The sequence below is a fragment of the Drosophila gunungcola genome (assembly GCF_025200985.1).
Source record: "Drosophila gunungcola strain Sukarami chromosome 2R unlocalized genomic scaffold, Dgunungcola_SK_2 000011F, whole genome shotgun sequence".
NCBI classification, from domain to species: Eukaryota; Metazoa; Arthropoda; class Insecta; order Diptera; family Drosophilidae; genus Drosophila; species Drosophila gunungcola.
Window position 1 is genome coordinate 113,999 of NW_026453169.1, and position 26,666 is coordinate 140,664.

At 40.0% G+C, this 26,666-nt stretch overlaps 4 protein-coding genes and 6 non-coding genes across 12 annotated transcripts; 6 read left to right on the top strand and 4 right to left on the bottom strand.

Moving 5' to 3' along the window:
- The first annotated feature begins 761 nt into the window (after window positions 1-761).
- LOC128255377 (patched domain-containing protein 3) lies at window positions 762-16,224 on the top strand. 2 transcript variants are annotated; one of them, XM_052984948.1, is made up of 10 exons: window positions 762-1,335; window positions 7,942-8,072; window positions 8,137-8,282; window positions 10,818-11,032; window positions 11,194-11,375; window positions 11,437-11,616; window positions 11,678-11,841; window positions 11,905-12,243; window positions 12,965-13,278; window positions 13,538-16,224. In XM_052984948.1, exons 2-10 carry the CDS (start codon window positions 7,942-7,944, stop codon window positions 15,395-15,397), a joined length of 3,531 nt encoding a protein of 1,176 aa, XP_052840908.1. In that variant the 5' UTR covers window positions 762-1,335; the 3' UTR covers window positions 15,398-16,224. The 2 variants fall into 2 exon arrangements, with proteins under 2 accessions (XP_052840908.1, XP_052840909.1); XM_052984949.1 differs by lacking the exon at window positions 762-1,335 and adding an exon at window positions 3,317-3,455.
- Trnan-guu (transfer RNA asparagine (anticodon GUU)) lies at window positions 7,090-7,163 on the bottom strand. Its single transcript has one exon. It is a non-coding gene; the product is annotated as a tRNA-Asn (tRNA).
- Trnan-guu (transfer RNA asparagine (anticodon GUU)) lies at window positions 7,348-7,421 on the top strand. Its single transcript has one exon. It is a non-coding gene; the product is annotated as a tRNA-Asn (tRNA).
- A 94-nt stretch (window positions 16,225-16,318) lies between the features above and the next one.
- LOC128255387 (dromaiocalcin-1) lies at window positions 16,319-17,085 on the top strand. Of its 2 annotated transcripts, none has more exons than XM_052984962.1 (3): window positions 16,319-16,473; window positions 16,533-16,641; window positions 16,694-17,085. In XM_052984962.1, the coding sequence occupies exons 1-3, from the start codon at window positions 16,345-16,347 to the stop codon at window positions 16,966-16,968; spliced, it is 513 nt and encodes a 170-aa protein (XP_052840922.1). In that variant the 5' UTR covers window positions 16,319-16,344; the 3' UTR covers window positions 16,969-17,085. The 2 variants fall into 2 exon arrangements, with proteins under 2 accessions (XP_052840922.1, XP_052840923.1); XM_052984963.1 differs by having other exon boundaries at window positions 16,697-17,085.
- Window positions 17,086-17,749: 664 nt separating this feature from the next.
- Window positions 17,750-18,401, bottom strand: LOC128255388 (macrophage mannose receptor 1). Its single transcript, XM_052984964.1, is given in 2 exon segments — window positions 17,750-18,238; window positions 18,240-18,401. Coding segments are annotated over 2 exon segments (558 nt in total). The 5' UTR covers window positions 18,384-18,401; the 3' UTR covers window positions 17,750-17,824.
- An 863-nt stretch (window positions 18,402-19,264) lies between these two features.
- Window positions 19,265-19,337, top strand: Trnar-acg (transfer RNA arginine (anticodon ACG)). The gene has a single exon. It is a non-coding gene; the product is annotated as a tRNA-Arg (tRNA).
- Window positions 19,338-19,922: 585 nt separating this feature from the next.
- Trnar-acg (transfer RNA arginine (anticodon ACG)) lies at window positions 19,923-19,995 on the top strand. The gene has a single exon. It is a non-coding gene; the product is annotated as a tRNA-Arg (tRNA).
- Window positions 19,996-20,272: 277 nt separating this feature from the next.
- Window positions 20,273-20,345, bottom strand: Trnak-cuu (transfer RNA lysine (anticodon CUU)). Its single transcript has one exon. It is a non-coding gene; the product is annotated as a tRNA-Lys (tRNA).
- Window positions 20,346-22,595: 2,250 nt separating this feature from the next.
- LOC128255632 (5S ribosomal RNA) lies at window positions 22,596-22,714 on the top strand. The gene has a single exon (XR_008267677.1). It is a non-coding gene; the product is annotated as a 5S ribosomal RNA (ribosomal RNA).
- A 1,388-nt stretch (window positions 22,715-24,102) lies between these two features.
- Window positions 24,103-25,852, bottom strand: LOC128255381 (probable cytochrome P450 6w1). Its single transcript, XM_052984954.1, has 2 exons — window positions 25,361-25,852; window positions 24,103-25,254 (listed from the first exon to the last, which is right to left on the bottom strand). The coding sequence occupies exons 1-2, from the start codon at window positions 25,820-25,822 to the stop codon at window positions 24,187-24,189; spliced, it is 1,530 nt and encodes a 509-aa protein (XP_052840914.1). The 5' UTR covers window positions 25,823-25,852; the 3' UTR covers window positions 24,103-24,186.
- Between the last annotated feature and the right edge of the window lie 814 nt (window positions 25,853-26,666).

Genomic DNA, 26,666 nt, shown 5'->3' on the forward strand with positions numbered 1-26,666 from the left:
GTTAAATGCCGGTAAGTCTTTAAATATTAAGGTTTGCTTTCTTCCACGAGGAAATATACCTTATTTATTACGTCTGATTCTTACAAAAGAAAGTAATCGAGAAAGTGATATCTGGTATACTGAATAAAGAGTTACCAAAATCATTTGAATTTTTTAAACATTTGTTATTTAGTTTTGAGTTCACAACCGACGTTTTTAATATTATATAAATAAAAGTAATGTGCTTATTCATATTTATAATGAACTGAAACAAGATGAACCATTTTCTGTGTTATTTTAAAGATCTTCTACCACTTTAAACACATTTGCACCGCGTATTTGCACACTGAGTCCCTAAAATGGTCAGATGCGCACTTCCAATGAAACCCATTTCCATAGATTTTAGGGCCGCATATAAACCAGCCAAAATTCACCTGAACCGCGGTGGTAATTCCCGTAAAACTTTTGCGCAGGCGCAGAAGAAAGCGGCGATTAATGAGCGAAAATGCGACCTTCAGACTGCAGTAGAAACACGAGCGCACCTGTTGATGAAAACAGGTATACAAAGGAGAGAAAGGAGAGGCACAGATTTTTCCCAAAAAATCGTGCGAACCGTTGCAAACCGGTGCACTCACCTGGGAGAGTGAGACATTCAAAGAGAGCGAGAGAGAGAGAGAGAGGGATCAAGAGCTGCAGGTGAGAGAGAGCTAAGCCATAGTTGAGCGCAGTGAGAGCGCGTTAAGCCAAACGTAAGACCTAATTTTCATTCGTTTCCGTTACGTGGTTCGAGGCGGTCGTGTGCACGGAACTTTCATCTTTCTTTTCAAGGCGCTGTCACTATAGTCAGCGAGAATCTCAATCAACGTTAATTTACAAGTAGACAAAAGAAGTCGAAAATAACGCCCGAACTGATCCATCGGCGCGCATTAACGGTTACTGAATTCGAAATCGCTAAACCACTACGTAAGCGGCAACGCAAGACGCGATCCGTAAGATCTGGAGTCGGAGTGGATCTCTCAGTCCGTGTTTCGGTCTCAAAGTCATCGGTTGTCGTGTCGCGCCGCCTCCGTTTCTCTTCGCTTCTTTTCGATCCGTGACAGCCAGGTGAAATAAAAAAAAATAATATCAAATACGATGGCCAAATTCAGTGCAAAGAGTGTGCAATTTTTGAAAAATCATTAAGAAATTCTGTGAAAGGCGAATCACGCAGAGCCGAGTGCAATTGAAAGGCTCGCGAATAATTTGTTGCCTCAACGAAAGTGCTGGAAAAGTACTCCACACCAAATATATTAGCTAGAAAAACATCATCTTGGATACGAGTCGAAATAATAGAGCAAAAGATATCAGTGCCACAAGGTGAGTGAGATATAAAACCGCCTCGAAGCTTCCTGATGGTTGCAGTTGAAATGATAAGTGCGCAGACTTTTCAATGGGGGTTGTGGTGTCCAGGGGTTGAAATCTGATTTACTTTATTCATTGGACAAATGCCGGGGCAATTGCGTTCTGGAATGTTTTGCTGGAAAGTGCGTAGTTGGGAAAAATACGCTCACCAATTCATACAACGCACGAAATCCTTTTTTAATACTTTAAAAAAGGTCTTGGAAAATACTTGCTGATATAATATAGTTGAATATTATATTTGAATAATAATATTTGTCTGCTACATATGCTACATATTTTTGCAACAAACAGAGGGTATTCAATGGTCGGTGCTTTCAGCTATATCGCTCTTTATTTTTTCATTTAATTTACTGTTTGCTGGTTAGTGATTTGTTTTCATTGACAGGGATTATTTCACAAAAGTAATAAATAGCGTGTTTCTCCGAATTTTTACTGTGTACAAATTATGAGCAACAATGGAAGTAAAGTGGGCTCAGTAATTCATCGCTTTGTTGATGAAAAGCAGTTCATTAATGTCAGAAGCAAACAAGAAGCAAGCGACATTCTTAACAATTTCATGGGCAATTTAAACACGAGTTCATCTAACAAACACAATAGTAGTTTCGAGTCCGAAATTTAAGTGTACAAGTTTGTCTCTACTTGCATCAGCCATAAAATATAATATAGTCTTTTCCAAACTGCAAGTGCAATTGCAAAAATATTCTGCCACTCCGGGCCAAGTCCAACTCGCTTGGCTCTTTCATTTGCAATCGGTAGTCGAGAAAGAAACTCAAAACTTTTGACAGGCAAATTAATGAAACTCGATTTGAGAGCGGCTACAATTACAGCGTACAATTAAAGCAACACACAGCTGAGCAACAGAAAGTGGGGCACGGATCGAAAAACCACGTTAAAATTTAACTGGAAAATGGCCAAGGAAAATATGTAAATACATTGGCCAATAGACAAACCTCGTCGGAAACTGCAGATGCCCCTCTCACATGTGTTTGCATCTTCGAATTCGGATACAACTCGCAAGCAAGAGTGATTACATAAACTGAACTTTGGTGATCCGGTTTGGCTGATGGACCTGACACTGAGTTGCGGACATAACCGAGGGAGTTTTTCGGCCCAGTTAATGAAAGTTTGAGTGAAATTCGCGTCGAAAAGGAAACCGGTTGATTGGCTCATCCCTATAATCGATTTTCATGTGACTGGCTGACTTATGCTCAAGGTTAAAGACGAACATTTGGTAACGACGTACAGTTGCACGATTTAGGTTTTGAGCCGGAAAAACCACAGGTAGCTGGATTTTCCACCCTCATCTTGACCAGTTGTGAGTGGACTGAACTGCAGGTAGTCTGCAACTGCAACCGAATCTAAGGCGCTTTGAACTGGTTTTATTTGCCTGGGATTTTCCTTTTTATTGGAGTTTTACTTTTAAATTGCTTTATGCATGTAGGCACCGTGGGCAATCTAATAAGTTTTATTGCTCCATTAGTATTTCACAGTGTTCAATTAGCAACTCCACAAACAGCTCATAATTTGCTAAAAAAAATTCAGACAAAGTATAATTGAATGTTAGCTTAAATGATTAACGGCAAACGGCATGTTGTGAAAATGAGAAGCTCCATGTCGATATTCAGCCCAAAGCATTGTAAATTTTGCTAAGTGCTCGAGCAAGCTTATTATAATTAATATTTAAACGAGTGTAAAAGAGTACGCACGAGGGGGGCATCTTGAAAGGAAAAGTGCTTTTCTATCTCTGTCTCTCTCACTCCCTATTTTTTTTAGAAGCTCTCAGCTGGTTTCAGTTCAGAAATGCCGTTACAAACGGCCATATGTGTTGTACATATGATATGCGATCAGCCTTGCACTTTCTTTTTCTTTCTTCGCTTCTCTCTTTGTGTCTTCACCGCCATTTCTTCTCAGAGAGTTAGTTTTCGATTTTTTGTCGCTTGTGACTTTTTGCCTTCGCCTGTGTGTCAATTGGTTGATTCATTAACTCGCCGTTGATGGCCGGAAAAACTCTGTCATAATTAACTAATTTCCAAGGAAAGTAAACCTAGTCGGCTAGTAAAAGTGAACGAGAAAGTGTAAGTTATGGAAACGACTTATCTTCGCTCAATTAATTATAACAGAGCGATGGTTAAAGAAATTACAAGAGATTAAGCTTGTTCTACTGGAGAGCTAGACCAATATAATACAAAAAGATAATCAAAATATACATATGTAGTCGTTTTTGTAGCCTAAGTTGAGCAATAAAAACAGCTTTGTTAAAATTATTTATTATTTAATAATTAAATGTAAATTTTTAAGTGTGGCTCTAAGCTTAAGGTAGTTTTTGGCACAGTTTCAATGACAAGCATGTTCAGATACACATATAATATTGGACTTCATTTCCTTTTGAGATAGTAATTGCTTACCCATTAACATTTTACCAAATCTTGATGCACTTAATTTCCTTTAAATCGGTTTTTAAGCTGCAATTAATGAATGAAATCAAATTGAGATACTTACGGGCTCTGCTCCACTGACCTACAGATCTGTGACTAAACAAAGAGCCGATAAATTCAAAATCAAAACATTTTCTTAAACAGCTTGCCAGGTAAATGGCTAATTAATGCAAAGCAAACAAATCAAAAAGCTGAATTCAAATTGAAAGCGGCCACCTAGTGTCCGTGTGTGTGACTTTGTGTTTGGGCCAAGAGCTGTGAGTGCCAGTGTGACCCAGTTCCAGGTTGAACGCATGCCGCTGGAATCGTTCCCTCACGTCCCGCTCCGTTCCGTTCGGTTCAGGCCATACAGTCGGTTAGTCAGTCAGTCAAGAGGCGCAGAAAAAGTAGAAAGTGAATTTTTATCTTGGCTTCTGGCTGGAGGCAGAACCTGATAGATCCCACCCGCCCTTCCACCGCACCTTCATAGACAAAAACAAAAAAACAGTCAAAAACAGTTAAGGCTTTCAATGTTAAATGCTTAGCCCCCAAGTAAACTAATTAAAATTCATTGCAAACCAATGTGTGGCAACCAATTTCAATTGTAAGCGACCTTTTTTTCGGCTGACAAACTGTGGCCAAAAAATCGACGGTTCATATATGTATAAATTTATAGATAAAACTGAATCGGCTTAAGCCGAGTTAGCGTAGTAATTATAAATATTTTTGTCGAATTGTCACTCCCACACGGTAAGGTCATCAATCGCTCTTGTGTTCTACTTCAATGACTTGACCCCAATATTTTTTAAGGCAAAACCCACAGTCAAGTAGATAATAACAAAAATTCATTTCGAAACCGAATTCCCAATAGCAAAATATATTTAAATATTAATTAATATTAATTTGGTAATTTCTCGGTATTTATGCTTTGTGCCACCGCAACGCACAAAAGTGAAAGTTGTTGACTTGGTCAGAAAGAAAAACTCGCCAAAAGCTTACATTCGTTTTGCTCGCAATCAATTTTTGCGCTGACCGTTTTTCGCCTCCTTCTGTTACTTCTTCTTCTGCCCGTAAATATGCATTATATAAATTGTTAAAGCCAAGCAACGGCGGCAACAGCAAACATCTAAACGGGGCTGGACAAAACCGGGAGTTATGTAAGCCGGTCAAGCAAACAGTGTTTAAGGCGGTGATGAAAACGTGTCAGTCAACTGGCGAAAAGTCCCAGTTGGCTAAGAACGGGAAAGAAATGCTTACTTTGAGTGAACGGAAGAAATTCAGAAATAATTAAATCAGGAGTTATACTTTTACTTGACCCGAAAATGGACAACGTATTGTTAGGGGACTAAAAATTCTTTCAGAAAGCTATCAATTTTAGAAAAGTAAAAAAAACATTAACAAAAAGTCAGCCAGAAAAGCAAACAATAAAACGTCAAATGGTTCGACACAGAAAGTAAAAACAACAAAACAAAAGACTGAAGAGACAAACTCATTTTGGTCATCAACTTTCTCGTGCCAAAACGTAAAAGCTTTTGAAACGCATACCAATCCCAGGCTAAACATACGCATTAAGTTGAGTATTAATAAAAAAATATATGCATACAAAAATTGGGTTGGCAGAAGCAAAGAATCCGCCTTTTATCATACAGTCTTGACCTAGAAATTATGCAAAAACCAAAGACAACAAAAAACTCTTCTCTTAAAAGACATAAGTTGACAGCTTTCTGGGAGGGAAGTGCCCGGCAAAAATCGGTTTTCTTGGCACGCAGTTTGAGGTTGTTCATGGCAGGTGCCTAGTCTCTGACTCAGGTGCCGATCAAAAACGGAATTTTGTGATTTAAAATTCGCCTGCAGTTTCATAAGGTGCTACAAAAAATTGCTTTAGTCATAGAGACTACAAGGAAAAAAAAAGCATGATATTGCATTTTGTACAAATGTATATTTATTCGGGCACATTTAATGTCATTCACAAATGCACAACTGACTTCAACAAGCTGGAGAAAAAGGGGAACCCACATGGTTATGAAAACTGAAGCGTGGATGAGTCGACACCGAACTTGCGACATGCATTTGTAAAGTTCATTAATGGATTTTGAACCGAATCTGAAGCTATTTGTTATGCCAGCTTACCCATATTGTACAACATTTATATTTAACTTTTGCATAACGGCTTTGGAGTTTGAGGCCCCATTGATGAGGCATTAATTGGTGATTGTAGATGGATGAGAAAGATGGAAACTTGCTCGAAATTTGCAGATACTATATGATACCTTTACGCCTCACTTCAAACCAATTGACACGTCCAAAAACCGTTTTTCCAAGTATGTGAACACAAATATTGATACACTGACACTTCCCGAGCAAAGAAAAACCTGCGCAGCTGGCCTGGCTGCGCTGTTTATTAAATCATTTTGACATAATGAACCGTTATGTCAACGGAGGGCCGGGCGCCCCAAGTCGGCACTGAAGTCAAAGTTGGACCTGAAGTCAGAGCTATAACCTTGAGACGGCTCCGTGACTCAATTTGGCGAGTGAAGTGCTCAACTTAAGCGCAGGCTGGACTACTCGGCTTGGGCATGTTGTAATGCCCAGTGTTTACTGTACGAATAGAAAAACAAGATTGTTACAATTTGGTAAAAGTGCAGCGTCAGTTGTCGTTGAACCCCAGAGCAGAAAAAAATGGAAAGTAAACTTGTATAAACTTTACGTGTCGTGGCAGCTCGACAAATCGAATTTTTCGGTCTGGCGCTTAGCATGCAACTAGTAATGTGAATTGAAGTTTCGGCGCAATGATCAGACATGAAGCAATTCAAGAGTAAATGCCTGCCGGGCGATGCTTCATCTGCGGCTACAGCTTCTGCTGCCATTTCGTGTTCATTTTCTGAGTCTAAATGGTTTTCCTTATGTTTTTTTGCCTTTCATTGGCTGTTGGCAACGATTATTAATGCGTCGGGCAAGTGCCAACGCTAATGTTCTATTTATGTTAAGTACGATAATCCTTTGTGCCTACACATTCATAGTGGCCATGCGCCCAAATGGGCTTGTGACAATCTGTGTTTGGCATGATAAATGGCTCAAACTAATTGCGCAGCTTGTGTTCCTCAAAAAAATTAAATATTTTTCAAAACATTTGATGTTTAGTGGTGAGAATGGCCCATTGTCAGGCAGTAAAGAACGAACATTTTAATAGTACAAAAATTAACAATACGTTAAAAACCAATAAAAGTAAACACAAGAACAAAATTATCGAACCTTTAAAAAAAGTTTCATGAAAAAAAAGTAAAAAGTTTGTTGCCGCCCCCGGGTGGACTCGAACCACCAACCTTTCGGTTAACAGCCGAACGCGCTAACCAATTGCGCCACGGAGGCAGTTGGTGCTTTGCTGGCGCATGTTCTACTTAAGCTGATTGGGATTGCTTTACGGCTGCTGTTGGGCTCACAGGAAATTAAGCTGCTGGGCCATTCCTATTAGAATTTATTTATATTCTTATCTGATTTGTTCCCCGTTTCGTGCGTGCTGTCAAATTTAGTAAAATTTTTCGGTGTTCGCATGGCCTCCGTGGCGCAATTGGTTAGCGCGTTCGGCTGTTAACCGAAAGGTTGGTGGTTCGAGTCCACCCGGGGGCGAATTTAACTTTTTTGTACCCGTTTTCTTAATCCATTTGTGATGTAATTTTTTTTTAACAAAATTAAAAGTATTATAGCTACGTACTTGAGTTCTTTAAGCGTGTTAATGAACATTATTAGGGGTTTCCTTTTTTACTTTTTGTTGTTCAGTGATTTCGAGATGAACAAGGGCATTTGTTGAGATTCGTTTAGGCAAACAGCAGCAAAGTGAGGCAAAGTGACCAAAAACAATGCGTGTCTAAAGTTTAAGTTGAAGGTGTCGATGAACAAAGCCAAGTAGACACGGCAACGAGCACGCGGTACACATGTTTGTCTATATATGTAGACACATTTAACTTTACTAATATATATAATTGAGATTTCCATCTTGCCTTCGCCATTTGTCTTTTCACCTTCACTAGACAAATCGCATTAGGGTTCGGCATGCACGCGACTTGAGAGTTTGAATATTTATTGCTATATATATTGTTTCTATGAACTTTGGACTTAGCTAATTTCTAATTCTGTTTCTCTTTTCCAGATGACTTGCGGCATATCATGTGTCGATAAGACACTAAACAAATCGTTTTACCATTTGGGGATCTGCATAGCCAAGCATCCTGGATATTTCATCATCATTCCGGTGCTACTGACGTTGCTTTGCATGACGGGGTAAGTGAAGTGATGTCAGTTCTGGATGGAAACCACTAACAAATATTTAAACTAATTTTAACAGCTACCAGCAGCTAAAGTATCAAATCGATCCCGAATATCTATTCTCGCCTATTGCGGGGGAGGGCAAGACTGAGCGTGCCATTGTGGAGCAATACTTTAAAGTGAATTATACGCATCGCTTCAATGTCGGACGCATTACGAGACCCGGTAAGTGGCGGCAAATATGTACACTCAGTGATTACCGTGGAAAAATTGGCCAATTAAATGTTGCCAAACGTTTTGCACCTTGCGGAATGTGGCTACTTGCCGGCTTCCCGGCGCTTTTTTTTTTATATCGCATCCCTACCCATCTCATCCTATCCCAACAAACTCTGTTTTGTTTTGTTTTGTCAACGCCCTGAACTGACTTCAGCTAAGATGTGCAATAAATAATTTCAGCAAACGGGTGAGATGGAGACATAACATCTTATCTTTTATTGAGGTCTTGAACTCGGCTCTGTTTTACAGGCTATTAACTTCGCTAAATGGTTTATTGGGCAAAAACAACCACAAACGGCAAACAACAATAATAGTAACAACAGAAACATTAGTAATAATTGCAGCAACAACAATGTCAAAAGCTAACTTCACCAAAATACCGCATAATTGCCAAATGACAAAGAGCCATCAAAACTTGAGCAGATGTAGAGATTTGATTAGCAAACTATTCTATGATTTACTATTTTTTCATTACAATTTAAATAAATTTTACTCCTACTTACATAAAAAAAAATGAATTATAAATATTATATGTGTAAACTAATATGTTGTATAAAAGCTGAGCCCCTATACACCCACTACCTGTTCGGAAGTCTAAATGTGTACTGAATGTTTGCACAAACCTTATTTTTATCATTGCGAATTGAGAGGTCAGCTAGTAGATTGCTTACCTAACCCTAAACATTTGCATAATTTAGGCTTCGTTTTTCCAGTCGTTTGGACGGACTTAATTGCCTGCTGCAAAAATTTAGCAATACGGACTTAGCCTAAACATGGGAGAAACGTGTGCTTTAAGCCAAATGGGCTGCGAATTAAATAAAGTTTATTTGCGAAAGCCTCATAAAACGGCTTGAATGTTTGCTGTTCAAAAAGAGCACTTGCAATTTTGTTCTTTCGAAATCATTAGCCCCATTCTGCGTATATGATCTCAATGTGCACTGAGCAGTTCTCGGCCTGAGATGCATGCAGATCAGTGCAACTGGCTCAGAGTATTAAACTGTGACGAGCTCTCGTATGGAATATAAGCGAGGCATCTATATCTATCGGCTCATCATTGAACTTTGTTTTGACAGTCGGCCGGGCAATAGACAGTCAGCCAAGATACAAAAAAAAAAACCCGTCGAGTGTGTGGAGGCCACAACACACAGCAATCTGTGCAGATACAAATCCACATCGACATTCACATCCACGTTCGTGCTCTCAACGGTATTATCTAGACCGCATTTAGTCGGTTACGACCAGTTAGCCAGCAAGCTCAGTGCTCCGCTTCGATTGCACTTTGGCCAAATGTGCCACAAGAGGCGTGCAGGCTGCAACTTTCCCCTGTCTTTGGGAAATTTGTTTATGGAGCGCAACAGAGGAAAAATCCAAAAAATAATTAAATTACTTGCTTTGTTATTCCGCCAAAAGAAAGATAAACAAACAAACAAAAACCCCTGATGTACCCCATAAATATTTCAACGTAAAACGTAGCCTAATTTATAATAGTTTTTCCGTTGATCCTGGTGACGGAAGGCAAAGATTTCCGGCTGTTTGTTTTCCTCTTTTATCGCAAATAAACTGTTGTGTTTCAGTTAGTTTTTTGTGGACGTTGAAATTGCCGGAGAAAAAATTATTATTATTTAATTCCTCAATTCGTTTGATGAATTGTAAAGACTTCTGGTTTTTTCGGTCCGCAATCAATGGAGGTTGTCTTTGTTAAATTTTTTATATCATTCATAACAAAAAAATGGCTATACAACGTGAATGGTTTGCTGATGGTTTCTAATATTTGATCAGATTCAAGTTCATTCACAACTAAAATTAAAGCTCAGGGGTCGAAGCATTAAATACCCTGCTTTAATAAATCGATTGTATTAAATTTATAATAAATATTTCAATCTTTCTGTTATTTAAAAGCTTTCTAAACATTTATAAAATATAATATACTATAAAAGTAGTACTTGTACTATTTTTTTGAATCGTTAAATTTAAATGGGGTGCATAAATGGAAGTTAATTTAAATAAAAAAGGATTGTGGTTATGTATATCTGGTACAACTTTAATATGCATATAAGTGTAAACAGTGAGGAATCCTATCTTCTTTTTCTTAAATTGTACGAGAAATTTGGCACGTTTGCCAATTCTTCGATGAAGTATAGTTGAATGTATCTAATATAAAAGTCGCATCAATACTGTGACGCAAGTATACGAGGCTGCATTTGTTATGGCGCATTAAATACAAATAACGATTGGGACAATCGACTAATATAAAGTGGAAGTGCGATAAACGGGCAAACAGAAACACAAATGAAATAATCGATCGAAACCGAATTCAAATGGAATTCAATTAAAATTATTGTCACGCATTGGCGTGTGGGTAACAGCAGCAGCCACATTAGCCTTCAAGCCTAAGTCCACAAAGTCACTAATTGTTTGCCAAGTGTTTTCTGGGGACATAACCATGGTCACCACAACTAATCCAACATCCGTCTGCATTTGTAGGTCGCTTCGGGCGAGTCATTGTGATAACAAAGGATGGCGACGAAAATATGATAAGACGAGAGGTGTTCCAGGAACTGCGACAGCTGGATAATCTCATCCAGAATGCGACCACCACATACGATGGGGACACCTATACCTACAAGGACAACTGTGCCCGATGGGAGGGCGAGTGTTTTGAGAACGATATTCTTAACTTGGATGCGCTAATGGATGATGTGAGTATGGTGGTCATTGACCAGAATTGCATTCTCTCAAAAATGTACTCAAAAACTGTATAATTTTATCAATAGTCTAAAAATCTTTTTAATTAAGAAATATTCAATTTGGAAAAGGTTTTCTCAACTCTAACATTTAGTCTCACATTCCCTGATTTCAGATCGAAGCGGGTCAACTGAATCTCACATTTCCTTTCATGTTTAACCCAGTCACGTGGGATGCTCACTTGTTTCCCGTGTTCTTTGGAGGCACCAAGCTGACTGAGGACAATCATGTGATCAGTGTTCCGGCCATACAGTTGGTCTATTTTGTCACCGCCGACACCAAACGACAGGATGCCAAGTGAGTACCCCAAAATTACTCAAAAATTGGACCACAACTAATACAAATGATGTCATTTTAGGGGTGCAGAATGGGAGGAAACCTTCCTTAGGGTAGTTGGTAACGCAGAGGACTCGGGGCTCTTTAAACACATCTCGGTCTCGTACTTCGCCTCCCGCACTCTGGACCATGAACTCGAGAAGAATACGAAGACTGTGGTACCCTACTTTAGCTCAACTTTTTTGCTCATGGGTCTGTTTAGGTATGTTTTAAAAGCTATTCCCTAAACTCAAAATAATTTAACGCTTTAAATTTTAATTTAGCATAATCACCTGCATGATGGGTGATGCAGTTCGCTCGAAACCCTTTTTGGGTCTCATGGGCAATGTGTCGGCGATTATGGCAACTTTGGCAGCTTTTGGCCTGGCCATGTACTGTGGAATTGAGTTTATTGGCATTAATCTGGCTGCCCCCTTTCTGATGATCGGTATGTATGCGATAAAAATATTCTAAGTAAATGTCTTTATTATTTTTGTAATTCATTCCACAGGTATCGGCATTGATGACACTTTTGTAATGCTGGCGGGTTGGCGCCGCACCAAGGCCAAAATGCCAGTAGCAGAGCGCATGGGCCTAATGATGTCCGAGGCAGCCGTTTCGATCACAATTACCTCGGTCACCGACTTCATTTCGTTTCTGATCGGCATCATCAGTCCCTTTCGATCGGTGAGGATCTTCTGCACGTACTCGGTGTTCGCCGTTTGCTTCACGTTCCTGTGGCACATCACTTTCTTCGCCGCCTGCATGGCCATCTCGGGCTACAGGGAGCGCAAGAATTTGCATTCCATTTTTGGCTGCCGGGTCCAGCCAATGTCGGTTGCCATTAAAGGTGAGTGAACTGCCGGATTCGATGGGATTGCGATTGCGATTGCGATTGGTATTGCCTATTGTTGTTCTGCAAGCGCGTGAAGTTTTATTGATGATTAAGCGTCGCGGTCATTCATGCACTCTTAAAAAAAAAAAACAATTTTAAATTTCATTATGAATTGTTGTTGACATATTTTCTAAATTAATTAAGATTGTCTCTTGCTCATTGTATTGACAAAAAAAAGCGTACTTAACATAGAATACTTAATATTTCATATAAACTAGGCCAAAATTTTTGTATTTTACACAAATTGGTAACCTATTTTTTTAATTGCACACTCTGCAAGCCGATAGCTAATCAACATTCTTATTAAATCAGAAAGCTCCCAACACATCTAAGAAATTTTGTACAATTTAAACGAATTATTAATAGAATAATTCCAAAAATGATCGAATGAAGGAAAGCAAAATATCTCTTCGCGTTTTAAAAGATTGTACACGCTGCAAGGTCAAGTTAAGCCAACTGATATGTGGACAGCACCACAACCGGATCGAAGTAGTCAGAGTTTAGATGGCTTAACACCAGCAGCAGCTGCAACATGAACTTGATCATGAGACACTAGCAACTAGACTAGTCTGCGTCTTGGCACAACAAGTGCTGAGTACAATTGACTCAATTGAGGCCAATGGGAACTTGTCTCACAAAACTTCTTTCTATTGCTTTTTTGTTTTCGGCCCCGCAGAGAAACGCAACTTCCTGTACAAGGCGATCATGGCGGGTGGCATCGACCACAACGATCCAGACAACCCCATCGACAACAAGGACCACATGCTGATGGCCTTCTTCAAGGACAAACTGGCCGCAGTCATTAACAACAAGTGGTGCAAGGCGATCATCATATTGGCCTTTGCCAGCTATCTGGTTGGCGCCTGCTACGGAATCACCCAAATAAAAGAGGGCCTTGAACGGAGAAAGCTTTCCCGGGAAGACTCCTATTCGGTGGAGTTTTTCGATCGCGAAGACGACTACTACCGCGAATTTCCATACAGAATGCAGGTAGGTTCTATTATTTAAGGGGTAGTATTCAAGCTAAACACATTTCTTACAAAACTGAAGTTTAAATTGATTTTTTTGTATGAAAACCTTTAACCTTTTTTTAAAATTGTTAGTCAACCACTATATCAAATTGGTTTTTGCCAAATCAAAAAAAACCTTTAACTTTGTCATAAGCCAAAAAATTTACTATTTATATTGAAAGTTTAACTTCAAACTTCTCTGTAACAGAAACTAAACTAAATTTTCTGCTCTAAATTAGGTCATCATTGCTGGGCCACTCAATTACTCGGATCCTGTGGTGCAGGAGCAGGTGGAGAACTTGACGAGTACCCTTGAGCACACCTCGTATGTGACCTCCAGGCGCTACACGGAGTCCTGGCTGCGTTCGTTCTTGTCCTTCCTGGAACGCAACAATGAGCTGCTCAATGTGACCATTGACGACGAGCAGAATTTCATTGAGGCAGTGAAGGAGCACTGGCTGTTCCCCGGTAATCCCTTCTCGCTGGATGTACGCTTCAATGACGATGAAACGCAAATTATTGCCTCGCGTTTCCTCATCCAGGCGGTCAACATCACGGACACTAATCATGAAAAGGAAATGGTGCGAGATCTGCGACAGATTTGCAAGGACTCGCCACTGAATGCCTCGATCTTCCATCCCTATTTCGTGTTCTTTGATCAATTTGAGCTGGTGCGACCGGTATCCCTGCAGGCGATGGTGATTGGCGCCATCATCATGATGATCATCTCATTTGTCTTTATACCAAATATTCTATGCTCCTTGTGGGTGGCCTTCTCGGTCATCTCCATTGAGCTGGGCGTGGCCGGCTATATGGCCTTGTGGGACGTTAACCTGGACTCCATTTCGATGATTAACCTGATCATGTGTATTGGCTTCTCGGTGGATTTCACCGCTCACATCTGCTACACGTACATGTCCTCGAAGAAGCGCAGTCCAAAGGCTCGAGTCCGTGAGGCCCTCCACTCCCTCGGCCTGCCGATTGTCCAAGGCTCCAGTTCAACAATACTGGGCATTGTGGCCCTATTGCTGGCCCAGAGCTATATCTTCCTGGTGTTCTTCAAGATGGTCTTCCTGGTGATATTCTTCGGGGCCATGCATGGCCTTTTCCTGCTACCAGTGCTCCTCTCGCTCTTTGGACCTGGCTCCTGTCTCACCTGGACCGGAAAGGATGACGGCAGCGATGCCGAAGTGGACGACAGTGTGGAGGAGCGTCAGCTGGAGAAGCCCTTCTCGCAATCCTACTACATGCAGTACCCCACCATGGGCATCAACGGGCCCTACTGCTCGAAGGGATTCTTGGGGGCCCCATATAAGGCTTATGGCGTGGACGAAAAGGATCTGGGACTGGGCACCTCTGGCGAGGACTCCTCGGAGAGCAGTTCCAGTCGATCGCAGCGCCGCCAGCAGCAACAGGTGGCCGCCACCGAGGAGGAGGTTGAGGTGCGGGAAACACCGCGCCGACGATACGAAGAGGGCTGGCGTCGCTCCTCCTACCAGAATATTTATGGTCAGGGTGCGGCGGCGCAGTTCCAGGCCCAACCAGATCTCTACGGGCAACAGGTCTCGGCGGCCGAATGGCGCCAGCGTCTGGATACCCACGAGCAGCAGCAGCGACAGCGACAGCGGCGAGGAGGTCCCTACGATAACTACCATCAGGACATGGACATGGAGATGGACATGCAGAGGGCACGACGCAACTCCCACGGGGACATTATCGATCTGCACGGAACGCCAAACTCCTCCATGGACGAACGTCTCCGGCGACAGCCAGAGCCCTTCGGTGCGGGCAGTGGCGATGACAGCAGCTATCGCCATCAGCAGGCGAAGGCGATGCCACCGCCCACAGGAGCCGTGCCCCCGGCAAAACGCTATCACCGACGACGTTCCTCGGAGGATTCAACCAATCGCCATCAGCGTTGGCCGGCGAACATCGAGGAGAGGAGGGCGCGACGCACACACTCGCCAGCCCACAACCGACCAGAGACTGCCACGCCCAGCTACGCCTACCGCTCCTCCTCGCACCACAATCTTTACCAGCCAAATGGGAAAGGGTCAAAGCATCCACCCACTTATCAGTACGGCGATTACTACCAGTGAGGAGGGCGAGGGATGAACTCGTGGTTATGTGACAGGAATATTCCTAATATATATAAAGTTGGGTGGGTCGACCTTTAAAAGATTTACTAAAAGGAGAGGTAGTATTTGGACATTTAGTAGACTTTTGAATTTCCTTTTTAGCAGGTAACTATAATTTTTGTTTTTTATGTCAAAAGTTTCATAGATTACTTTCACAATGTTTTGGTCGTTACATTATTTTTTCGACATCCAATGCAGTCAACCCATCCAATAAAAAAGAGACATAGAGAGAGCAGAGCAAATTGTCTTGTCAAACAATATTTAAGTTAGGCCTTTTTTAAAAGAAATCCCAACTATTTTTGTCTTCACTTTTCTTAAGCTTGCCCTGCATAGAATAAATACATTAACGAATACCCAAATTGGACAAACAACGCTCACATTGATCACAAGAATTATTTTCGATGTGAGCTCGAAATTGTTAGTTATTAAACCAGGTTCGATCTATTTATCCCAAACATTTCATCGATAAGAGCTCGAGTCAGACAACTTAAGTTACCATCCACACATATACTATACACCTAGTTACATGTATGCTACTTGAGTCAGACTTTGGGTTCCCCATATCAGTGTTTATTTAAATTAATTTAGATTTAGTGCGAGTGCGTGTAAGAGTCTGTTCAATCATGTTTTGTATAGCAAAATCAACGCTGAGTAAATATTTAATAACTATTAACTGTTAAGAATGGCCACATCAAGGTCCAATCATTTGGGACAAGTTTGTAAAGCGTTTACAATTTTTTCTATTGAATAAAAATTTTATATTTTCCTAGAAATAATGTGCACCCTCAGTGGATAATGTTTTGTGTGTATGGGGGTTTGGCCTAATGGCTTTTTGAGCTACTTTTAATGGGATGTCTCATGACCAAGGCCATATAAATGACTTCGTTTCTGGAGGAGTTCTATTCAGTATGTTAACCATATTGTTCATTATCTGTGGCTTACCTTTGTGGGTAATAGCATCGAATAACAATGAGTTTTCCAAGTGCAATCCACTAGAACAGTGCGATGCTTATTTTTCAGTGGCTGCGTTTGTCGAGGTTAAGTTTGTGCCTAACGCTTCAAAATGTGTGTTCAAATCAATATTTGCGGTTTTTAGGTGAACTGGTTTAAAGCTAACCAAATATGCAATAGTGTTGGTGCCGTCCTAGCAACTGTTAGAAATGAAGAACATCATCAGCTCATGCTTGAGTATGTAAAAAGAAACGGTAAGATTAATCCTGATTAAATTTCCCTATTTCAAATCTAACCTGCTTTTAGAAGATAATATTGGCAACAAGACTTTCTGGTTGGGCGCCACAAATATGGTAGAGCGGAGATATGTCTGGACCTGGCTGAGCACTGGCATTCCCTTGACCTATGCAAAGTGGGGCAAAAAAGAGCCCAGGTCGGATCGACGTGGAAAAGATGCCTGCCTGCTCCTGGGAGCTGACAATTCCTGGCACAGTGCTTCGTGCGATGGTAAACACTATTTCATCTGTGAAAACGTTTGCCTGCTGAATTATACACCGTTAGACAAAAAAATATATCTCTAGTTCTCTATCTTGAGAGACAAAAATAAAAATTACAATTGAAAAAAATTTCCAATAATAAGATCTTGACAAAATTCAATCAGAAAATTAAAGCAATTTTACAAAAGCAATTACAAATAACCGAGGGATCTCCTTACTTCTTTGGAAAATTTTTGTTATGCTGTCAGTATAATAAATACAACATAGACATACGTAGACACATAAAAACTAAAGGGATATATATATTTGATTTCGTCCTTATTAGTCCTGCTACGGTTTATTAAAAATACCTTACCGCATTCCATACATAAAAATACTCGTTACTAAACAATTTTAATTTCACTGATAATAAAAGGACGAAAAGTTCTGTTTTGAATTTTCGATTTTTTTAGATGTTTTTTTTTTTAATAAAATTTAAAACCTCTGAGCGGAGGCAGTTTACAGACAAATAAAAATAAAAAACAAACCACAAATCAATGAACGGTTTTCAAGATTTTTAAAGAGACCAAACAAAAAATGATTTACTAAAAGGGGAGGTAGTATTTGGTAATTTAGTAGACTTGTAAATTTAAATGGCACATTGAATTTCCTTTAAATGGATAACTTGAAATTATATTTTTTATGTAAGAAGAACCCTTAATTTTCAACAGATTTTTAACTTATGTGTTGCCAAAACATGTACCGCGTTCATTTAAAATCAAATATAAACGAGAGCTTTCTGCTTTGAAAGCTTTGCCATCTGCAAACAAAAGTAGATTGATATGTAACCCAAGCTGTTATTTTTCATTCAAATTTAAAAACTCAATTTCTATTTTTTTAATTGCACATATTTTGCTGATTTATTTATTAACCAACACCAAAAATTACTTGGTCATATAGGTTAATAGACGTCATCGTCGAACTGGCAACGCTTCTCACAAATGAAATATCGCTGCTCCGAGCAGTGCTCGTTGATCCAGAGTCCGTTCATTCCGTTGATACCCAGGCAGTTGCTGTCTCCACTTTGGTCGCCGGGCAGTCCGTTCTGGAAGTTGCGATAGTTGATGGAGCGACCCTTGCTGAACCACACCCAGTTGTTGTTGCTGGCCAGGTCCGTGCCGGAGGTCCAGAGGGGATCAGCCAGCAGCTCCTGCTGGGACCGGGCGAAGGTGAAGAGGAAGTTGCGCAGACTGCGCTGGTCCTGCTCCGAAGTGATGCTCACCAGGGTGTAGCCATAGGCGGCACAGGTGGCCTGGGCCTGGAACCAGTTCACCTTGGCAAAGCCGCCGAAGGCGAACCTACCATCGCGGAGGCTTAAAAGGTGAGAAAACAGGCACTTCGAACTGCTCAGCCTCCTCGGCGGTTTCGTTATCAGGTGCCGGGGATGTGGGTGAGAGCTGCAATTCCGGCTGAGCCCAAGCCAAGCCGAAGAGGAAACTGATCAGGAACAGGGAACGCATCTTGCTTTGTATGAGTCAATCAAAGAAGATTGCTTCGCTTATATAGCCAATGCACTAATTGCCACGGGCATTCATCAATGTCACTAGATAAGCAACGAAATCTGGGTACAACTAAGTAGTTTCCCTAAATTGGTTCAGCGTGCTTGCTTCTTGCTGCTTCCCATAAATATTGTTGCTCAGTAAATCTCAATATTAAGCGCTGCGCAAATCCGTTTGCCATTTTTATGCTAAGGTTTGCGTTCGCTAATAATTTTATCCCACCATTTCCCCCAAAAGAAGTTGGTCCAATGCAAGTGCTGGAAATTTATCGAAAAAATGTAAAAAGCATATCTCATTTAACTCAGCTGTCAGCTGGGGGGGAATTCGAGGGAGAAAAAGAGACGTTATGACGGGTCAAGGATTGCCAATTGCCAAAGCGAAACCCTCGTCCAACTTTTCCCCATTCAATCTCGATGCACATTTCCTTTTGGTGGTGCTCTGTGTGTTTGCTTGTTGGCCAAGTGTTTACGAGTCCCACTGGGATTGAACAGCAACGAAATGTGCAAGCACAGATCGCAGGATTCCGCTCTATTCCTTTTTTTCGACTTTGGCTTGGGGGGGGGGGGGGAAATGACATAGAATCAAATATTTCTGCTGCATTGTGGTAAGTGTGGCGTTCTGTGGGGCGTATGCGTAATATGATTTCTGTGAATGGCTTCCCATTCAGATTCGCATTTGCATTTGCCAATGCTGCCACCCCACAATGCACAAAAGATTCGCATTGCAAACAAGGTCATTTTTTGTCAGTGGTAGGGTATAATTATAATCAGATCAGTGAATATCTTATTAGTTTATCTATTTATTTAAGCTTGTGAAAATGGTTTTTTAATCAATTTTCTATAGGTCCTGTGGCGCAATGGATAACGCGTCTGACTACGGATCAGAAGATTCCAGGTTCGACTCCTGGCAGGATCGAAATGTAAATTTTATTTTACTTCTTATTTTTTTTTTTTTTTTTTTTTTTTTTTTTTGTTTTTGTATAAAAAAAACACACCGCAAAATGAAACATTTTAAAACAATTTTCAATTCTTAGCATTACAAAAAATGGATTTTATAGTTGGTATAGTTTTCCGATTTTGAAATGCATATTTATTAAAAAAAAAAATTGTTCCTAATGCAGACACCCGATTTTGCATCCGATTATCTCGTTTTTTTATTAATCAACTTGCTACATAAAAAAATCTTTATATACTTAACCTTTGTATAAGTAAAGAAATATTTAAGTTTAGATTTGAAACCAAAATAGTACCCTGATGTATTTTTCCCAATGACTTTAATAATAGATTTTGAAGGCCATTGGTTTCAAGCCCATTAGCTTGAATAAATTATTGAGTAGACAGAATAACAGCTGACACGTTGATAGTTTGGTTTGAAGTGGAATCGAGTGTTTGTTCCACTTTTTTTGAAAAACAAACAAAAACCGAAGCACATTGGTTTTAATAGACTATCATTTGAAAGGCAGCTGCTCATAAAGAGAAATAAAATTGGAAGATTTTAACCGGTCCTGTGGCGCAATGGATAACGCGTCTGACTACGGATCAGAAGATTCCAGGTTCGACTCCTGGCAGGATCGAAAACCAATTTTTTTGTATTTCCTAATCACATTTACTGGTTATTTGTAAGAGGAAAAATGATTCTTTAACGATTTCAATTTAACAAAATTAAAAAAGAAAAAAAATCAAAAGTTGTAGATAATTTTATGGTTCGTTCATTTTATGGTTTATCTGATTTGTATGAAAGAAGAATCACAAGTTGCTATTCTTTTTGATATTATGTTTTACACTTAAACTTGTCTGATTAAACATAAATTATCACAAGTTTAGAAAAGATAATCTAAAAGAAAAAATTGTCGCCCAACGTGGGGCTCGAACCCACGACCCTGAGATTAAGAGTCTCATGCTCTACCGACTGAGCTAGCCGGGCTGCGTGATCAATTTTGAAAATTACGTATTTGACACAACTCAACACGCGAACAATAAAAGAATTAAATAAAGAATTTATATAATATCATAACATATCATAGAATTTACCAATTCCATGTATATTCTTTTCAGTTTTCAATTTTGCTACAAATTAAGCTGTTCTTGGTCGTGGCATGTTGAACGCGCAATTAAATTGTAAAACTTGTTGACAAGATGACATGATCTATTAGCTTGGGTTATTTGTCTTTGGTTGGTTTGAAGGAAAAATGGCAATTAAATTGGTTGGCTAATGCTGCTCCGATGCGGATGCAGAGGGCAAAGGACGCCGACAAGATAGAAAGGACCCCTCTGACAGCAGAAAGTCACGCAGGATAAATGCACCAAAGGTTCCTCGGCTAAGGCCAATGAGTGTCCCAACTCCTGCTGTTCCTCCTTCAACTTAATTTATGCTTCAAGCTGGAATGAGCTTGGCTTTCAGTTGTTGGACATTTTCGCAGCACGTAAAGCGAAGGTCTTCAAATGCTTAGCGTTGTTTTATGGCTTGGATATTCATCGTAGCACCCACAACTTGTTCAACTCGGAAGCCCTTTTGAATAGAGGGAAATAAGTACCAAATAGCATTTTAATTTAATTTATATAACATAATATTCCAGCGTTGCAAACATAAGCTTTTTTTTTTAATTATTGTAATTATTGTACTTAAAATACTTTTGAAATGGCAATATATTAATAACATAAATATCCAGTTATTTCACCAATGGTTTAAAATTGATTCCTTGCCTATGTTAAATGATTTGGGTTAGCTGTTGGCGAGACAGCAAACACAAATATGATATAAAAAATGCCAAACATTTTTAAAATGGCATACATGCATAATTTTTTGTGTTGTAAATTTTTTTGTTGCGAAATGATCCAACAATTGCTTGCACCTGGAATGATTCTTAACTTTATGGCACGTTCGTCAGCCTGGTGACTTGTTCAATTAGTACTACACTATCGACAAATCTGTACCATCAAATGCTTCATCAAGATTTAATCGCTCTATTTTTCCTGCATTTGTTTCGCCAAATGTCCCCATCAAAGCTAAAGACATTGACGGGGCGTCCAGGCGCCCAGTTCCTTAATTAACAAATTTCAGATTTAGCAAGCAAAAGGTTTTGGAGGGGTGAAAAGTTTCCAGCTAATTAGAGGACCAGCAACAAAGGGGGACTCTACGCAATTTGCGAGTTTATTAATATTATGTCGATTTGCATGCAATTTCTGGCTCAAGGCGAAGCTTTATCCGAGTTTTAGTTCAGTTATGATGCTAGATGCTAGGGTAATCTGGCAGAAAGACATTTATTCGATGGCTGCCACTGGCTAATTAAAACTAATGGCCAAGCCAAGCCAGTAACGACCCACTGTCAGCTGCCAGCGGTTGCAGGTGGATCTCCCCCAACAGAGTGGCTTTGCTTGTTCGATTCGACCTGGATGAGCTGCAATTCAATCGAAAGAAAAAGCCACTCCCGCGTGGCAAAAGGTGGCAAAAGTTACGCAATATTCGGATAAAAAAGTCGCACGCGGTTTTCCGATACGAAAGGGGGAGAGAAGCCGCTTGCAAATCCCAACACGAAGGTCAGTCCAAAGTCATTGAGTTGCGTGCCACGCATTTGCCAGTGCCCTTGTCAGTGGCAGTTGCAGTGGCACCCTTAGAACAAGTCAACTGTAAATTGGCTTAACTGCAGTTTATCATTAAATTTGATGTCATTTTATTTCACGTTGCATCGCATCGCACGTAAATTTTTGATGCCCTATATGGAAACTGTACGTGATGTGGTGATTTATTCTTTATATACAAAAGCTGCTCTACACACTCGAAGGTTTTCTTAAAGGATTTAAATTAAATACCTTTCAACATCATAATTCATAGGGCAAAATATAGGATTTTTTTCCTTTATATTTATATGTGCCAAAACTTTACAATGTGCTACTCCATATATTTACATTAGTGAAGTAAATTTAGTTAGAAATCGGTGTATTGAATTTGAATCTGCCCACAAAAAGGTTCCTGAACCTCAAAGTGGAAAAAAAAGGTAAAAAGTTGCACTTGTCCATATTGTCAAAATTCGTAAGAATCTGACTTGTTGAATTTTTTTGTGGTGAGTATCTTTTCATTTATATAATAATTTTTTTTTTTTTGTCAATAGGCCAAGTTTCTTTTGGCAGCACCGAAAATTTGGGTATAAGTCCAACGTTTAGCCTCACGACTTTCGCCAACGACCATACCACGCTGAACACATCGTTTCTCGTCCGATCACCGAAATTAAGCAGCGTCGGGCGCGGTTAGTACTTAGATGGGGGACCGCTTGGGAACACCGCGTGTTGTTGGCCTCGTCAACAACTTTTTGTCACAACTGTTATTCGCGTTTATATTATTTTTAATGCAATCTTAAAAAATGTTGGCCAGCATTTTCAAATCAATACTCAAAGCTATTTCATCCACTTGTTTTTAATGAACTTATTTTTTATACGTTTAAATACATTTACTTCTTCCCTCAATTGTGGGTACTAAATTTTCGTTAGCTCTTTAAAGCGCAAATTCAAATAAAAACGGGTTTCAATTTAGTATTGATTATTTTAAAATTATATTTAGCAATGATTTTTAAAGAAAAACGTTTTAAACCATTGTAGTGGATTTATGACGGTTACAATTAATTACATTTTTTTGCGATTAATACTTAACAACAATTGTAAAGCCTACAATTTTGAGTTGCTTACTTAAACTTTAATCATTTTCATATTATAAACGATATTTATTTAACAACAGTTAAAAAAACACTCGCATCAAAACTTTGAGTGCTACAGAATTTTGCCTTTTTCCTTTTTTTTTTAGATGTATGTAATTCTAAATCAGATTTCAAATTATAATTAAATCCCGTTTTAAATGTTGAGTAGAAACAATGTAAGCCACCAGTCATGTATTATCAGACAACTTGTAGACACCCATTTCGTGCTGTAATCCATCCGAACTTTTGTAACCGCTCATTACCACCATTCTACTCGCAGGCAGTCCCATAACGAGGACTGAGTAAATTGACAATTGCATTAAGTGCGTTAAGTGCTTCAGCGTGAATGAGTGCCGGCGTGTTTGTATGTGGGTAGCCAGTCACAATAGCAATAGCAAGTCATGAAGCGGTCCTTTCTCTGGACTCAACAGCCGTTGTCGAAGTTTTTTTTAGCCATCGAGTGAGCAAAACTTTTTATGCTTTAACTGCAGTATGCTGCCAGTTGCTATTATGACATTTTCCTTCAAGGATAATTGTCCACAGGGCGCCCTTGGCTTGTCACAGGGATGAAAATGTCCCCATCTTTAGGGAAGGTTAAGCGGTTGTGTAAACACTTTCCTTGTCAAAAGTAACTTAAACAAGTTTGTCATTGATATCCATACATCCATGTATGTATGTAACTCAGGATGTACGATGAGTAGGGCGCAGTAAAATTTTATGCCGGATTTATCTGTAACATTTTACACGAAAATATTGGGAACTTTTACATTGAGTTATATTGTCCTTGGTCTACGTAAAGATGTCAAATACAACGCCAATAAAAAGACTTTCATTCACATCAGGAACAAATTATTGATTAATGAGAATTTAAGCCAAAATTAAATTTGGAAAGATTAAAATTAAGTTAAGTTGGACTTAAATTTAAGCTGGCTTAATCAAAGACCTTATCTTTAATAAGATTCCCAAATAACTATAAAGTACAACTCTGACCTGTTGCTTCTTTGGATTGCAGTTCTTTTAATATCAACAATATTTACAATGCATCTACGTTATCAACAAACTCCTTTGTCAATTCCACTAACCGGAAACCTTTTCCAACCGGAGGACGATTTCTTGCTTGGATGCAAGAACCGGGCTAGTCGGAGCCCACTCGATTTTCTTGATGGTCTGGTCGCAGTTGTGCACCTGGTGATTACGCAAAAGATGCACAAGACCCAGTTTTGACTGCAGCAGACCCAATCGCATGCCGATGCAGTTGCGCGGACCCACGCCGAATGGCATGTATGCGTCCATGTTGAGGTTATTGCGGTTTTCAGGACTAAAGCGTTCTGGGTCAAACTTCTCCGGTTCCGGCCAGTACTTTGGATCCCAATGGATGGCCAGAGTGGACATATAGATGGACATTCCGTCCGGCAGCTCCATATTGTGGAAGGGAGCGAGGTTGAATCGTTCTCCTTCCACTGGCTGGGAGCACTCTCGCTCTACGTAGCCCGCAATTGGATACTTGCGCAGTGTTTCGTTGACAACCTGAGACAGGTAGGGCATCTCCTGAATGCGCTCGTAACTAACATGATCTTCGTCGCCGAAAAAGTCCGTGATCTCTTGCCGCAGACGGTCCTGCAACTCCTCGTTCCTGGCCAGCTCGTAAAGTGTCAGCGTCATTGTGGACGAGCTGGTTTCGTAGCCGGCTGTTTGAAAAAAGGCCGCCTGGGCCACCAAATAGTCCAGATCAATGGCCTGCTGATACTTCTCCGGATTGGCGGCAGCCTCCTTTTTCAATGCCAAAAGGATGTCGATCAGATCGTTCCGCTTTTGGCCAGTCCTCTCGCGTTCCGTTAGGACGTAGTTAATGCTTTTACGGATGAACTTGGTGGTTTCCTTTGAAAAGAGTCTCACGCGTGCTATCGATGCCAATGAGGGCAGCATGAATATTATGGCGAAGTCAATGACCCGGCCTAAAGTCATCGAGAAAATAGCCCTGTTGTGGTAGAAGAACTCGCTCTTGGCGTTCTGCAGAGCGTTTGCCTCCAGTCCAAAGGCAATGGTGGCGATCAGGTCAGTTGTGAAACGGGCGCAAAGGTCCTTGACCTGGATGCACGATCCACTGCCCAGGCGTTCGGCGCTGGCCTCCAGGTTCTTTCCAATCTACGTAATAAATAAATATTTAGTTTGGGACCTAAACAAATCGTATTACAAGATAATGGTGTCGTGGTTTTTCGAAATGCTAATCCACAATTTTTATTGTACTTACCTCCACCATCAGAGGATACATTTGCTTTAATTTGCCCGTGGTAAAAGCCGGAGAGATTTTGGTGCGCAGCTCCCTCCACGCCGGACTGCGAGCAAAGAAGAGGTTGTTGAAGCCAAGGGCGTCGCTGTGAGGATCCGTTTGCAGGACACGATTGTTAAAGTACTGAAACTTCTTAATCATCACCGTCTTGATTAGGTCTAGATCTCGAATTATTAGGGCCGGACGATAGGCCATGTACACGCCCACGAAAGGTTCGTTTTCAAAACCGGGGGCTTCGTGGAACTTTTTGATCTGCTCGAAGAACGGCACTCGTGCGGTCAAAAACTCACGGGTGCAGCCCAGAACGGGCAGCGGATTGATGTATTTCACGCCATGGCGCTTCCAAAAGGAGAAGGTCCGCCTCTGCCAGATGTAAAAGACGATCGCTAACGTAGCGAGAAGAAGCAGTAGCTCGATCGACATGTTGGAAGTTTCGACTGCCGGGAGTTACTATTGAATTCCTCCCTCCGTAGACGCTTTTAAACGATCGCCAAAGCTTTCTCGGCAGCAGCAACCATATAATATAGGACCATTGAATGTTAGCGCTTATCAAAAATTCGAACGATCTTAACTGTCAACACTTAGAAAAATAAACACCAAACCATTATAATTTAGTCTCAGTTTGATGCATTTTTTCCCGTTTTTAAAAAAATTATTTGCAACTAAGCTTGGATCCAAAATTAATATTTTGAGAACATATGAAAAATTTCTTTTCAAGTTAGAACGAAAATATTGTAAGCTTATGAAGAAAAATAAATCAATAAAAAGAATTGCATTTTTTCCCGTATTCTAAAAAAATTATTTTCAACTAAGTTTGGAACCAAAACTAATTTTTTGAGAAAATATGAAAAATTTCTATTCAAGTTAGAACGAAAATATTGTAAGCTTATGAAAAAAACAAAACAATACAAAGAAACTTTTTAAACCAAATCTGTTTATCTATAAAATTCATTGACATTACTTTAATAAAACTGACGACAAACTTTATTTTAAAAAAAAAAGTTTTTAGAAGCAAGCTTTACCAAAGCGAACAGTTAACTAAATATAAGTGTGCTTTTTTTGTATATTTAATTTTAAATGGTATAACCATCCGATCCTTTTCAGTGTATCTACACCCAGTTCATGATAAGGGTATTTAAAACGGCATTCAATGTTTGACTATGCGAAAATTTCTGAAGCTATTTTGCTGCGGCCTGATGACACTGCAAAAATGTAATGATTTGCGAATTAAATGCAGATTTTGTTTGAACAAGTCAGCGTGCGCTGT